The sequence below is a fragment of the Triticum aestivum genome, chromosome 2B, assembly GCF_018294505.1.
Source record: "Triticum aestivum cultivar Chinese Spring chromosome 2B, IWGSC CS RefSeq v2.1, whole genome shotgun sequence".
NCBI classification, from domain to species: Eukaryota; Viridiplantae; Streptophyta; class Magnoliopsida; order Poales; family Poaceae; genus Triticum; species Triticum aestivum.
The window spans coordinates 715,393,279-715,409,486 of NC_057798.1; the positions used below are offsets into that span (position 1 = coordinate 715,393,279).

The 16,208-nt window shown below is 46.1% G+C and overlaps 1 protein-coding gene and 1 long non-coding RNA gene across 2 annotated transcripts; one reads left to right on the forward strand and one right to left on the reverse strand.

Moving 5' to 3' along the window:
• Positions 1-9,080: 9,080 nt before the first annotated feature.
• Positions 9,081-13,530, reverse strand: LOC123046910 (G-type lectin S-receptor-like serine/threonine-protein kinase B120). Its single transcript, XM_044470346.1, has 8 exons — positions 13,290-13,530; positions 11,426-12,892; positions 10,859-10,957; positions 10,579-10,772; positions 10,289-10,502; positions 9,975-10,212; positions 9,738-9,888; positions 9,081-9,664 (listed from the first exon to the last, which is right to left on the reverse strand). The coding sequence occupies exons 2-8, from the start codon at positions 12,675-12,677 to the stop codon at positions 9,362-9,364; spliced, it is 2,451 nt and encodes an 816-aa protein (XP_044326281.1). The 5' UTR covers positions 12,678-12,892; positions 13,290-13,530; the 3' UTR covers positions 9,081-9,361.
• Positions 13,531-14,732: 1,202 nt separating this feature from the next.
• Positions 14,733-15,649, forward strand: LOC123042252 (uncharacterized). The gene is made up of 2 exons (XR_006418742.1): positions 14,733-14,888; positions 15,305-15,649. It is a non-coding gene; the product is annotated as an uncharacterized lncRNA (long non-coding RNA).
• The last annotated feature ends 559 nt before the right edge of the window (positions 15,650-16,208 follow it).

Consider the following 16,208-nt stretch of genomic DNA (forward strand, 5'->3'; position numbering starts at 1 on the left):
TATGATCGAGATCCAACAAACTATTTTCATTGGGTGTATGACCATCGAAGGTTTTATTCATGTAAACAGAACAACAATTATTCTCTGACTTTAAATGAATAACCATATTACAATAAACATGATCAAATCATATTCATCCTCAACGCAAATGCCAAATAACATTTATTTAGGTTTAACACTAATCCCGAAAGTATAGGGAGTGTGCGATGATGATTATATCAATCTTGGAACCACTTCCAACACACATCATCACTTCACCCTCAACTAGTCTCTGTTTATTCTGTAACTCTTGTTTCGAGTTACTAATTTTTAGCAACCGAACAAGTATCAAATACCCAGGGGCTACTGTAAACACTAGTAAGGTACACATCAATAACCTGTATATCAAATATACCCTTGTTCACTTTGCCATCCTTCTTATCCACCAAATATTCAGGGCATTTCTGCTTCCAGTGACCATTTCCTTTGTAGTAGAAGCACTCAGTTTCAGGCTTTGGTCCAACTTTGGGCTTCTTCGCGGGAGTGATAACTTGCTTGCCATTCTACATGAAGTTCCCTTTCTTTTCCTTTGCCCTTTTCTTGAAACTAGTGGTCTTGTTAATCATCAACACTTGATGCTCTTTCTTGATTTCTACCTTCATCAATTTCATCATCATGAAAAGCTCGGGAAACGTTTTCGTCATCCCTTGCATACTATAGTTCATCACGAAGTTCTACTAACTTGGTGATGGTGACTAGAGAACTCTGTCAATCACTATCTTATCTGGAAGATTAACTCCCACTTGATTCAAGCGATTGTAGTACCCAGACAATCTGAGCACATGCTCACTAGTTGAGCAATTCTCCTCCATCTTTTAGCTATAGAACTTTTTGGCGACTTCATATCTCTCAACTCGGGTATTTGCTTGAAATATTAAATTCAACTCCTGGAACATCTCATATGGTCCATGACGTTCAAAACGTCTTTGAAGTCCCGATTCTAAGCCGTTAAGCATGGTGCACTAAACTATCAAGTAGTCATCATATTGAGCTAGCCAAACGTTCATAACTTCTGCATCTGCTCCTGCAATAGGTTTGTCACCTAGCGGTGCATCAAGGACATAATTCTTCTGTGCAGCAATTAGGATAAACCTCAGATCACGAACCTAGTCCGCATCATTGCTACTATCATTTTTCAACTTAGTTTTCTCTAGGAACACATATAAAACATAGGGAAGCAACAACGCGAGCTATTGATCTACAACATTATTTGCAAAATACTATCAGGACTAAGTTCATGATAAATTAAAGTTCAATTAATCATATTACTTAAGAACTCCCACTTAGATAGACATCCCTCTAATCATCTAACTCATCACGTGATCCAAATCAACTAAACCATGTCCGATCATCACGTGAGATGGAGTAGTTTTCAGTGGTGAACATCATTATGTTGATCATATCTACTATATGATTCACGCTCGACCTTTCGGTCTCCAGTGTTCCGAGGCCATATCTGCATATGCTAGGCTTGTCAAGTTAACATGAGTATTTCTGCGTGTGCAAAACTGGCTTGCACCCGTTGTAGGTGAACGTTGAGCTTATCACACCCGATCATCACGTGGTGTCTCGGCACGACGAACTTTGGCAACGGTGCATACTCAGGGAGAACAATTATACCTTGAAATTTAGTGAGAGATCATCTTATAATGCTACCGTCAATCAAAGCAAAATAAGATGTATAAAAGATAAACATCACATGCAATCAAAATATGTGACATGATATGGCCATCATCATCTTGTGCCTTTGATCTCCATCTCCAAAGCATCGTTATGATCTCCACCGTCACCGGCATGACACCATGATCTCCATCATCTTGATCTATGTCAATGTGTCGTCACATGGTCGTCTCGCCAACTATTTGCTCTTGCAACTATTGCTATCGCATAGCGATAAAGTAAAGCAATTATTTGGCGCTTGCATCTTATGCAATAAAGGGACAACCATAAGGCTTCTGCCAGTTGACGATAACTTCAACAAAACATGATCATCTCATACAACAACTTATATCTCATGACGTCTTGCCCATATCACATCACAACATGCCCTGCAAAAACAAGTTAGACGTCCTCTACTTTGTTGTTGCAAGTTTTACGTGGCTGCTACGGGCTTAGCAAGAAACGTTCTTACCTATGCATAAAAACCACAACGGTATTTCGTCAAGTTAGTGTTGTTTTAACCTTCTCAAGGATCGGGCGTAGCCACACTCGGTTCAACTAAAGTTGGAGAAACTGACACCCGCCAGCCACCTATGTGCAAAGCACGTTAGTAGAACCAGTCTCGCGTAAGCGTACGCGTAATGTCGGTCCGGGCCGCTTCATCCAAAAATACCATCGAACCAAAGTATGACATGCTGGTAAGCAGTATGACTTGTATCGTCCACAACTCACTTGTGTTCTACTCGTGCATATAACATCTACGCATAAATTAACCTGGCTCGGATGCCACTATTGGGGAACGTAGTAATTTGAAAATTTTCCTATGCACACGCAAGATCATGATGATGCATAGCAACGAGAGGGGAGAGTGTCGTCCACGTACCCTCGTAGACCGTAAGTGGAAGCGTTAGCACAATGCGGTTGATGTAGTCGTACATCTTCACGATCCGACCGATCCAAGTACCGAACGTATGGCACCTCCAAGTTTAGCACACGTTCAACTCGATGACATCCCTTGAACTCCGATCCAGCCGAGCTTTGAGGGAGAGTTCCATCAGCACGATGGCGTGATGATGGTGATGATGTTGCTACCAATGCAGGGCTTCGCCTAAGCACCGCTACGATATGACCGAGGTGGAATATGGTGGAGGGGGGCACCGCACACGGCTAAGAGATCAAGAGATCAATTGTTGTGTCTAGAGGTGCCCCCCTGCCCCGTATATAAAGGACCAGGGGAAGGAGGCGGTCGGCCAAGAGGAGGGCGCGCCAGGGAGGAGTCCTACTCCCACCGGGAGTAGGACTCCCTCTTTTCCTAGTTGGAGTAGGAGGGGGAAAGGAAGGGAGAGAGGAAGAGAAGGAAAGGGGGGCGCCGCCCCCCTCCTTGTCCAATTAGGACTAGAGGGGAAGGGGACGCGCGGCTGCCCTTGGCCGCCCCTCCTCTTCTCCCACTAAGGCCCATGAGGCCCAATTAACTCCCCGGGGTGTTCCAATAACCCCCCGGTACTCCGGTATATGCCCGAAACCTTCCGGAACCCTTCCAGTGTCCAAACATAGTCATCCAATATATCGATCTTTACATCTCAACCATTTCAAGACTCCTCGTCATGCCAGTGATCATATCAGGGACTCCAAACTACCTTCGGTATATCAAAGCACAAAATTTATAATACCGATCATCACCAAACTTTAAGCGTGCGGACCCTACGGGTTCGAGAACTATGTAGATATGACCGAGACACGTCTCCGGTCAATAACCAATAGCGGAACCTGGATGCTCATATTGGCTCCCACATATTCTAGGAAGATCTTTATCGTTCAAACCGCATAACAACATACGTTGTTCCCTTTGTCATCGGTATGTTACTTGCCCGAGATCCGATCATCGGTATCTCAATACCTAGTTCAATCTCGTTACCGGCAAGTCTCTTTACTCATTCCGCAATACATCATCCCGCAACTAACTCATTAGTTACAATGCTTGCAAGGCTTATAGTGATGTGCATTACCGAGTGGGCCCAGAGATACCTCTCCGACAATCGGAGTGACAAATCCTAATCTCGAAATACGCCAACTCAACAAGTACCTTTGGAGACACCTGTAGAGCACCTTTATAATCACCCAGTTACGTTGTGACGTTTGGTAGCACACAAAGTGTTCCTCCGGTAAACGGGAGTTGCATAATCTCATAGTCATAGGAACATGTATAAGTCACGAAGAAAGCAATAGCAACATACTAAATGATCAAGTGGTAAGCTAACGGAATGAGTCAAGTCAATCACATCATTTTCTAATGATGTGATCCCGTTAATCAAATGACAACTCATGTCTATGGTTAGGAAACACAACCATCTTTGATTCAATGAGCTAGTCAAGTAGAGGCATACTAGTGACATTGTGTTTGTCTATGTATTCACACATGTACTAAGTTTCTAGTTAATACAATTATAGCATGAATGATAAACATTTATCATGAAATAAGGAAATAAATAATAACTTTATTATTGCCTCTAGGGCATATTTCCTTCAAGATATGGGCTTAATGGGCCAAGTAAGGGAACACACCAGCCCACAAGGGGCTGGTGCGCCCCAATAGGGCCAGCCACGTGGGGAGAAAGGGAAAAGAGAGGAGGAAAAGGAAAGTATGAAGTAGGACTCCTACTTCCTTCCCCCCCTCCTTCCTTTCCCCGTTGTCCAAATATGGTAGTGGGGGGGCGAATTGGACTAGGGGCCCAAGTAGGATTCCTCCTACTTGGGCGCGCCCTAGGCTGCCTCCCTCCCTCTCCCTCCTTTATATATGTGGGGAGGGCACCCCTAGAACACAACAAACATTGTTAGCGGTGTGCGACGCCCCCCTCCATAGTTTAAGCCTCCGGTCATATTCACGTAGTGCTTAGGCGAAGCCCTGCGCGGATCACTTCACCATCACCGTCACCACGCCATCGTGCGGACGGAACTCTCCCTCGACACTTTGCTGGATCAAGAGTTGGACGTCATCGAGCTGAACGTGTGCAAAACTCGGAGGTGCCGTCTGTTCGGTGCTTGATCGGTCGGATCGAGAAGACGTTCGACTACATCAACCGCGTTAAACTAACGCTTCCGCTTTCGGTCTACGAGGGTATGTGGACACACTCTCCCCGCTCGTTGCTATGCTTCTCCTAGATAGATCTTGTGTGATCGTCGGAATTTTTTTGAAATACTACGTTCCCCAACACAAACATCACTATGCAATAACTGAAACGGAAAAGTGGAAATAGTGGTAGAGGCGCTAAAGGGAAGACGAACGTGCTTGCCAAGACGAAAAGCCTCACAAGTATGGTCGGCGATCTTATTGCATAAGAATGAAAAACTCTGAAGAATTCGACGCAAAGTGGTGGGGTTCGGGTGTCCCAAACGAGCACGCCAAAGGTCGACACCTGCGGAGAGGGCGACTGGGGTGGCAGAGGCGGTGGCGGAGGAGTCCACCGGATAGAGCTCCTCAGGACTATCACAACGATGAAGGACCATCCGAGTACAGACGTCCTTCACAGAAAAACCGACATCATCATATTCAACGGTAATGGGATTCTCATGAGCAAGACGACGAACAAAGACAAGGTTCATAACTAAATCGGGAGAAACAAGAACATTAGACATGGTGACAGGCGTAGATGTAGAAGGAAACGAAGTATGATCAACATGTGTGATAGGTAGAGAGGAACCGTTACCAACGGTGATGCGAGTAGGAGTATGAACTGGAGTGAAAGAGGTTAGGGTACCAGGATGAGACGTCATGTGGGCGTTGGCGCCCGAGTCCATGTACCAAGCGCCGCCGGCCATCGGCGGGGCGGGCAGAGCCGCGGAGCCGGCATCGGCTGGCTGCTGCAGCACGTCGAAGTAGGCCGGATGGCTCGCCGGGAAAGCCTGCGGCGTGGTGTAGCCGCCGAGGGACTGAACCAGGGCAGGCGGAGCATGGCCGCCGGCCATTGACGGGGCCAGCTGCATGTGGGTGAAGGGAGCCGGCACGCCCGCGTACATGGGGCCGAAGGCAAATGACGCGGCAGAAGACATTGAAGCGGCGACATCGGTGGCTGGGGTAGGAGGCGCGGCGGCGGCCAGGGAGGCGGCGGTGGCTGGAGTGGGCGTGGCGACGGCCTAGGTGGCGACTGCCAGAGGAGTGGCGGCGGCGCGGGCGAGTGGTCGCGGCGGCGGCGGTGGGGATGGGCGGCGGCGGCGACTGGATGCGGTGGTGGCCTTAGGGAGCGGAGGTGGCGCGGCGACGGCGGCTATGGAGAATAGCGGCAGCGGCGTCTAGAAGGAGAAAGGGCGAAAGCAGGGGTGGGGAAGGGCGGCGACACGGGACAGTGACGTCGGCTACGGAGAGCGACGGCGGCGGATAAAAGGAGAAAGGGCAGAAGGGGGGTGGGGAAGGGCGGCGACACGGGACAGCGACGTTGGCTACGGAGAGCGACGGAGGCGGCAGGTGTGACCGCGGGAGGGAGCGGCGACGGCGGCTAGGGTTAGGGTTGGGAGGAGGAGGTTGCGGAAGCGGGGGAGCAGAGTGCAGCGACGACGGGCGACAGAGACGGCGAGTCGCGGCGGCTGGTGGCGGCGGCCTGAGGTGGGCGAGCTAGCGGCGACCGGCGGCGGTGGCAGCGTCGCAGAGGGCGCTAGGCGGCGGGTGGCGGCGGCGGGTGGGAAAGCAGCGGCGGCGGCGGCAGCAGCTAGGGTTAGGTCGACCGACCTACGATAGATACCATGTAGAATATGAAGTATAGGCTGTACAAACACAATGCATTGATCGGTGCATCAGACACATATATATGAGTACAGAGGAGAGCCACTACCTCGACTATACAGAAGAAATGGGAGATGGGCCCAATACATAATATACGCATACACAATATACTCAATACAAAGAACGGGCGCCCAAATGCAAAGCACGAGCACCTTGACTGGTCCACAGCCCCGCTTCCATTTTTCGGTTAGCATAAGCATACGCGGAGCAAGAGCAATTGCGGCTGCACTCTGCTGTGCATTGGTCAAAGCTTCTGTTCCTGACATACAAGAACTTGTCGGGTGTCTTTATACCTCTCAAGGTCGAGAAATTACTGTCACTACCACATTTCAGATCCTTTGCCCTAGCAACAGGCTTTTTTTCTTTGGGGTTTTTGGTGCTATCGCACCAATTTCCAATACACTTTTTAGGTCTTGCTGCGTCTATCTGTGTGGATGACTGCTGAAATGAAAAGAGTAAAGCACCAGTTTTTATTTTTTAATAGGAAACTGAACATCGTAGTGGGATGGTTGGCATAAAATCGTAGTGGGATATATGCAATCTCATATTTAGAAACTAGCTGCAACCATTTCATGCCAACTGAACATCGTAGGGGAATATTTAGATTGCAATAAAGTACTTGGAAGAGATATATAAAATGTAGTATTACTTTTCTCCTTGGCCCACAAATTTTCCTGTGGCATGGATGTAAAGTTGAATCTCTGATTGTCCTGTTCTTGGGGCAAAAGAATTTTGTACACTTGTCAATTGTCATAGAACTTGACTCTGTTTCTTGCGACAAAAATAATTAGTGTTAAGGTTTGAATTTGACTCTGTTTTCATCTTCAATGAAAGCTACCCCCGTGCAGCTCAGCACTCTAAGTTAGTGTAACGGTCGAACTCATAAAGCCAGCATACAAGACAAAGTTCGACAACATCAGATCGTGCAGAGAGTACAGTAAAGTTCAACCCCTTTATCTTATATTCTTCGGCGGCACCATGGATAAACAGAAGACATGACTTTTGAAAAGGATTTCTCAAAGTTACCAGAAGGTCACAATTGACAGTATGCACACGGACTTCAAGATTATCATTTTGAAATGAAAAGGATACTACCTCAGCGATGAAACTATTAAAGAAATCGTGCAAATGCAACGGCTAAATATTTTAATGTGATACCTGAAACTTCAGAGAAGGTATATATGATTCCGGGTGAGTTGAGCTTTACTATGGTCGTCTTACAGGTTCAAGATCACTTGAAATAACCTTTCTACCTTTCTGATGGACACTGGGAGATTCAAGGAAGCACCACTTTTCTGACTTTTTGTTAAGGACGAAGCTGAACTTCCAGCAGTTTCCCATACTGGGCAATGAGTCCAAGCAGCAAGAACCGTCCGACCAGTGCTGTTCCGAAAGATAGCACCAAAACAAGATTGAGCAGTCAATGGATCAGAGCAAGCATCAGTATTGATTTTAGACCAACCATTGAAAGAGGACACGACAGGAACGGGAAAGAGGATTCTCCACCAGCAGTTGGCCACTGAAACCCACTTGGCAGTTAATCATAATCTGCTTCCCTTTGATGTTCCGGGGCACTCATGTTACCTCACTGCAAGGAATCATAAGCTTCTAGCTCCCTGGTAGCGTCGCCAGGTGTGCGTTGTTAACAGAGTCCTCCCTTGCTTCTTCTGCTTCATGCCTCCTTCCAACAAAGTACAGAGGCTGCTCTGGTGTTGTGAGTGCCACGGCCTCACTGTCCAGCATAGACATGAGTGGCCTGGCACACAAGAGCCCAATATGAACACTTGATGCTGTGAACAGCTCTTCAGAAGCACCGTGTCCAGGAAATCCCCAGAATTCCTTCTTTCAGTAAGTTCCATGCCTGAAACATGGTCGAGGATAATCAGTCATAGTATTTTTATCCGCTGTGTTGTACTTGAGTTTGCCAAATCCCTCATAGTATGGTGAGGTGAGCTGATCTTCAACCCACTTACAATGTTCAACAACATCAGATCATGCGGAGACCCACAGTCAAATTCAGCACCTTTATGATTCTCCGGAAGCACCATGGATATACTGAAGACCTGTCTTTTGAAAAGAAAAATATCCTAAAGTTACCAGGCCATCACAATTGACAGTATGCACGCGCACTTCAAGATTATTGTTTTGAAGTGGAAACAATACTATCTCAATGATGAAACTATGAAAGAGGTGATGCAGATGTAGTGGCTAAATATTTTAATGTGATGTATGAGACTACAGAGGAGGTATATATGATTCGGGATAAGTTAGGCTGGCAATTTATACCACTTCAAGATCACTTAAATGGATCTTTCTACCTTTCTTATAGATACTGAGAGATTCACAGAAGCCCGACTTTTCCATTACTTCTCTGTTCAGGTTGAACTTGAACTTTCAATAGTTCTCCATGCCTGAAGTTTTGCCCACTCTACCTGAATAAATAAAATGTTACTATTGTCAGACTTCGGGCGTGTAAATCTAGCTTACTTGGCACTAGCAGCATAAGATAAAAAATGGATTTTACGCTAAGATGCCGGCTCAAAGAGAACATATAATTACTAGCAGCCTCGCTACCAAATTAGCAATTCAGAGTTTCAGACCCGTTGACTAACCAAGGAAGCTGGATACAGAAAATTCATTTGAAGATAAAACACATGTAAGCAGTGATCCGCACATGATCAGGCAGCCTCTTCCACTTGGCAAGGTGAGAAACATATGAGCAAAATAGGGAAATTCCAAACATGGAAACCATCTAAGAAAATAAACCACAACCAGGATTACAATGTACTCAATAGATTGTTTATTTGTCCATAGGAAGATAAATTGCTGAACTGTTCACCTGTACAAACTAGAGAAGTTTACAAAAAAGAAGAACAATGAATTAAACATCTAACGCCCCTCTTGCATAGTGATAGTCATCTTATTCAGGGTTATTCCCATGGTATCTCTTTGGTCTTCAACCTCATCATATCGTCGCCTAAAGTATAGAGGCTCCTTCGGAGTAGGAAGCGGGGCCGTTTCATTTTCTAGCATGAACACAGTGGATGACATGAGCGGCCTGGCATTTGGATTGTCTTGAACACACAAGAGACCTATATGAATACATCGTATAACTTCATGAAGTGGACAGTTCTCCACAATGGACGAGTGCACCAATTCTCTTGCATTTCCATCTTTCCATAAGCTCCAGGCCTAAACCAATCAAATCCTTAAGTTAGTATGATTGTTTGAGTTGTTGAATGTTAGAGCATTTTAGTTTACTTACGTAAGCTACAAGGTTTGTAAAGTCTGTCATGAAATGGGCTGAACTGATCTTTAACCCGCTTACAATCTCCAACAGTAGAACGCCAAAGCTATACGTGTCAGACTTGACAGAAAAGGAACCTTCCATTGCATATTCAGGAGACATGTAACCACTGTTTTAATCATTCCACGGAACTTGAATTAGTTAAGCTGTAGAGAACTAGCATGTTAAGCCTTACCAGGTGCATATATTACTTACTACGTCCCAACAATGCGTATAGTGTTCGCTTGTTGCTCATTTCCTCCAAATATCCTTGCCATACCAAAATCTGATATTTTAGGGTTCATTTCTGCATCTAACAAGACATTGCTTGCTTTGAGATCCCTATGAATTATTGTTAACCTTGAATCTTGGTGGAGATAAAGAAGCCCTCTCGCTATCCCTTTAATTACCTTGAACCGAGTCAGCCAATCAAGCACAAAATTTCTTGTTGCATCTTGCAAAAAAAGAAAAATTATATTAACGACCGTCACATAATGTTGTGCGGGACGTGACCATAAGTCAGAACATACCAAAAAGGAAGGCATCCAAGCTTTTGTTAGGTAAGTATTCATATATCAATAACTTCTCATCTTCATGAGTGCAGTAACCAAGAAGTCTAACTAAGTTTCTATGCTGTAATTTGGCAATTAGAACAACTTCATTTCTGAACTCGTCGGCCCCTTGGCCGGAACTTTTACTAAGCCTTTTGACAGCAACTTCCTTACCACCACCTCCTAATAGTCCCTACACAAACACATCATCCTTGAGCAAAAAGAAGGCTAAAAGTGTTATCAACAATGAGACTAAAATTTCTTGTTACCTTGTAAACTTTTCCAAAGCCACCTTTCCCAAGCAATTTGTAGTCTGAGAAATTGTCTGTTGCAGTAACAATGTCTTCAAAGCAGATATATGGAAGGTCTATACTTTCATTCTCAAGTTCGTTCAATTTGGAATTTTGCAAGTGCTGTCGTGTATGTTTGTTCTTAATCTCCTTGATTCGTTGTTTACCTGACACTGACAGGAATAACTAGTATGAATATATTTTTTACGAATACTTAATAAAACTTGCATCCTAAAAAGTGAAGTAAATCTTGCTATACCTCTTGACTTGCATATCCATACAAGGCAGATGGATGTGAGTATCAGCAGAATAGCCACTATTGGGAGTATAGTCTTCAATACATTACTCTCATTGTCAACTGCAGAAAGCCAAAGATATAGTCCAGCAAGAGAATGATGCTTTCAAAATTTAATATGCATTACTCGCAAGTGTTGTGTTTGTTGAGATTATTATGACATCCTAAGTTTCCTAACCACATCTAGCCATTACAGGAGTACAATCTTCAATAACTTACTCTCTTTGTACAAAGCCAGATATATAGTCCAGCAAGAGGACGATGCTTCCAAAATTTAACAGCATTTCTTGCAAGTTTTGCAGTTGTCCTGATTAGTATGTCAGCCTAACCAGATCTAGAATTCAACATAAGGCTATGTTCGGTTCAACCTCTCTTGGAGAGGATTGGAGAGGTTTGGAGGGGATTGAGGTGGATTTTCACTTATAGAGGATTTAATCCTCCCCAATCCACTTCAAACCCTTTGCAACCAAACAAGCCCTAAAGGGGAAAGATCACACTGTACAATCAATAAGCGCAAGGAAAGATATATACCTGTTGAACTGGCAAGGCGGAGGTACAGATTCTCACCACCACCATCACGAAATTTCCCTGTGTCAACAAGCTCTCCCAACCAAATTAAGCACCTCGACTGGTCCGCAGCCCTGCTGCCATTTTTCAGGTCAGCATAAGCATACGCGGAGCAAGAGCAACTGCGTCTGCACTCTTCTGTGCATTGGTCAAAGCTTCTATTCCTGACATACAAGAACTTGTCAGGTGTCTTCATACCTCTCAGAGTCGAGAAATTATTGTCTTTACCACATTTCAGATCCTCCTTTCTCCGACACCCTCTGGAGAAGTTAACGCCATCAGGCTCAAACCCACTGAGGCAGTTGCATTTCGGAACTGGTTCAGCGGCATCACAGTAGCCAAATGGTCCGCAATAGGCGTAGCGTTCACAGATAGGACTAGGATGCTCTATGAAAGCCTCCCATGATGATGAGTTGCTGTTCCACGCCAGAAATTTAAAAGTGCCCTTGTAGTCCAGCATCATGCGCATGCTTGGTGATCCCTCGGAGACGGTGAATGTCATGTATAACTCACCCCCTCTGTCGACAATTGTTTCAGTTACGATGAAGCCAGTAATGCTTTGATACAGGGCAGAGACCAATGACCCATCCCACGGAGAGCTGCGCCAATATGGTCTCGTCCCATTCCAGATGACAACCTGGAGGTCTGAGCTGGAGTCAGCACCCATGGAGTAGTCGCTGGTGGCCGGGTCATCAGGGCCCTTCCAAGCAACGAGGCGCCTCAAGATACCATCATTTGTGCTCAGTGGTAAAACCATGTCAGGGAGGGCGGTGTCGGTTGGGTAATCGAAGCTCTGCCATATGTGTTTGCCGTTCGGCAACTGGATGACCAAGTTTCCGGAGTCAAACAGTATAGCAGCAGTTCCCGTGGTTGCGGATGTGAAGTTGTTTGTAGTTGTCCAGAGAGTGCGGCCTTGGGAGTCAGACAAGACAAGGTCAGAGTTGCTGCTCATAACCAGCTTCCCAGGAGAACCATTCTTGATTGGGTTGTCGCGGTTAGCAACCCACACATAAGTGGGCTGGGGAATCTTGTTGTACCATATGCCGATGTATGTGTCCGCAGTTGAGTTTGCCGGGGTGAAGAAGCCAAGAGCAAAGACACCGCCGCTCGAAACGAGCTTGTCGCGGGCATTGAGCGGTTTTGCGGTAGTAAGGCGGTCATCGGATATGCAGAAACAAACCAATGACAGGAGGACGAAAACTGGGAGGGGAGTCATACCTATTCAGACTTCTTTCACCCTATGATCAAAAGGAAGGAGCTGCTTTCATATGGAGCCAATGAAGAGAAGGAGAATGGCATGAAGATGCTTGGAGCCTTGGACGATCTAACACTGCTCTGACTTTTTTGTGTGGTTTTTGTTCAAGATAAGCTCATCGGTCATCACATTTGCAGGAGTCTGAGTGTCCAGCTTTGCCCGGAACGTTGATGATTCTAGGACCACACAAGGTACAAGAGCGAGGATTATTCAGCATTGTTTGCCGGTCGCCGTCGAGAATTGCACATCAAGAAATATCTCGTGGGCTACAATTCTTCGCACACTTGCTCTTGCATATGAAAGCGTGGTCTTACAAGCACAAATAGTACTTCAACAATTAGTGATCAAGATTACAGAAAAATATCGATATTCACAATACCAAATGAATATCATAGATCCATCATGGAATACATGTTTTTCATATTGTTTCTATTTTATATTGTAGATGTTGACATTTTTTAATATAAATTTACTAAAAATTTTAACTTAAGACATAACTAATATGCAAATTAATATGAAACAGAGGGAGCATTACAAAGAAGAAGAAAGGGGACATGAGAGGAAATGGGTTACCGTCAGTCAGGCGGAGCTCCGGCAGGGTAGCTCGTGGCGACACGCCGATGGCGTAGGGGCGGATGGTGCACCATCCCCAGAGATTATTGGCGGGGTATGAAGACGAAGGCGCGACGAAGCGCCGGCCTGATACACCCTGGAGAGGAAAGGTAACGGAGGGAAGGCAGCGGCGGGCCGAGCGCACCGCCGCCGGCGACGGCGGCGGCGGCAGCAGTAGCCAGCGGGGCATGACGTTGGCAACGTGTGGCAGTGACGAGACCTCCTCCTCGGCGCCTTTAGCGCCCATTAGCCAAGCCAGCGCCCGCTGCGTAGCTTGCATGGGCCTGGCCCAGCAACGCTCGCTGGCTGGCTGGGCTGGCTGGCTGGCCCAGCTAAACGAGTGAGAAATATTCATCAAGGGAAAAAGTTTAGAGTTACTCAAAAAAAAAAGGAAAAAAGTTTAGCGAATTTGAAAAAAACAGGGAAAAATGGAAAAGAAGAAGAAATAAAAGACGGGAAAACAGTTAAGCGATCACACTAAGGGATCTGGTGGGGTGGTCGTCGCGTGCAAATGAAGGAAGGGTTTTTGATCAGCTTCACCTGAGGTCCGGTTCGGTTCATGACAAGATGAAGTATGACGAGCGATACACAGAGTATATCCGGAAGACCGGACTTCTCCCTTTCATCTCACTCGTGTCTCGTTCGATGCCGAAGATGAACCCTTGTGTGATCACGACACTCGTTGACCGATGGTGCCCTGAGACACATACTTTTCACTTATGTGCTGGGGAGATGACTGTCACTTTGCATGATGTTTCTCTGATCAATGGACTTCCTATCAAAGAAGAGCCTATTTGTTTTAGCATAGATTCTGATGGATGGCGTGAGATTATGGTTGGACTCATAGGGAGGGAGCCAGGGGTACAAGGTAAGTCCGCGATGCAAGTTATCATTGGATTGCTGAAAACTTTGGGGTATGCGCCCGTTAGTGAAAAGACTTGTAGCGGGCGCCTTTAGCGCCAAATAGGATTTACCGGCGGTGACGATGCCTGACTCGTGACAAATCCAATGGGTTCTAATGTGGGCCTTCGGCCTGCCCCTTCTCCATTTTGTTTTAGCCTAGTTGCATAACCATATGTGGGCTACGCATTAACGCACGACCCGCACTGCCTCGGCCCTCGAAATTGCACATAGTACAATGCTTGAAAATCGAAAAATGGCCCTTAGGCCAAAGTACAGCATAAAATGACCCCGTTTTTAAAATATTTCACAAAATAGTCCTACCTGCATGACGCCCGCGCGCGGGGCACCATGCTAGATTACATAACTCCTTGGTCAAGGGCGCCATACACGTCAGCGCTGACTGCCACATCGGCTGGCCTTGGGTGCATGACGCCAGGGACCAGGGCGCCATGCTCTGTAGCACGACGCCCCGCCCTGGGGCTCCATACACCTTCACTTATCCCTGCCCACATCCTCTCTTCTCTGCTTTGTTCTTTCGTCCTCTCTGTTTCTTTCCCCCACCATGACGCCCCTTAATTCGCCCCTCCCTCTCCCCACTCGAGTGCTGCAGATCTGAGCCAAAAATTAGTGGATCTGGTTGTCCTTCCAATCCCGAAGGTATTCTCCTCCCTTTCCCCTTTTTCTATTGGTTGAAATCTCTGCATTTGATTGATTTGGGTGAAATCCTAGTTCATCCTTTTCTTGAAATTATCATTGGATTTTGGTGTGATAATGTAGGGATTACTATGATTTAGGATATGCATGATATGGAATTTTTATGAAAGTGCTACGAATTTGGTTATGATGTGTACTCACATATATGGTGTATGGAAGAATTAGTGTAAAATTAGGAAGGCGGATGGATGGATATTTGCAAATATATGGTGTATGATATTGTAGAAAATTATATGCACATATATGGTGTATGGAAGAAGTATTAGTGTAGAAATTTTGCACATGTATGTATGTTTTTGCACTAGTGTCGATATTTGCAAGTGACAACGGGGCTTACCATATACATTTGTAATTTGCAGGATGGCTTCTCTTATCCATCCATCCTACGATCAATTGCATCGTGGATGGTTCATGGCAGATGAAGGAAGGGGTTTTGATCAGCTTCACCTGAGGTCCGGTTCAGTTCATGACAAGATGGAGTATGACGAGCGATACACAGAGTATATCCGGAAGACCGGACTTCTCCCTTTCATCTCACTCGTGTCTCGTGCCGAAGATGAACCCTTGTGTGATCACGGCACTCGTTGACCGATGGTGCCCTGAGACACATACTTTTCACTTCTATGCTAGGGAGATGACTGTCACTTTGAATGATGTTTCTCTGATCATTGGACTTCCTATCAAAGGAGAGCCTATTTGTTTTAGCATAGATTCTGATGCATGGCGTGAGATTATGGTTGGACTCATAGGGAGGGAGCCAGGGGTACAAGGTAAGTCCGCCGATGCAAGTTATCATTGGATTGGTGAAAACTTTGGGGTATGCGCCCGTTAGTGAAAAGACTTGTAGCGGGCGCCTTTAGCGCCAAATAGGATTTAGCGGCAGTGACGGTGCCTGACTCGTGACAAAGCCAATGGGTTCTAATGTGGGCCTTCGGCCTGCCCCTTCTCCATTTTGTTTTAGCCTAATTGCATAACCATATGTGGGCTACGCATTAACGCACCACCCGCACTGCCTCGGCCCTCGAAATTGCACATAGTACAATGCGTGAAAATCGAAAAATGGCCCTTAGGCCAAAGTTCAGCACAAAATGACCCCATTTTCAAAATATTTCACAAAATGGTACTACCTGCATGACGCCCGCGCGCGGGGCACCATGCTAGATTACATAACGCCCCGGTCAAGGGCGCCATATACGTCAGCGCTGACTGCCACATCGGCTGGCCTTGGGTGCATGACGCCACGGACCAGGGTGCCATGCTCTG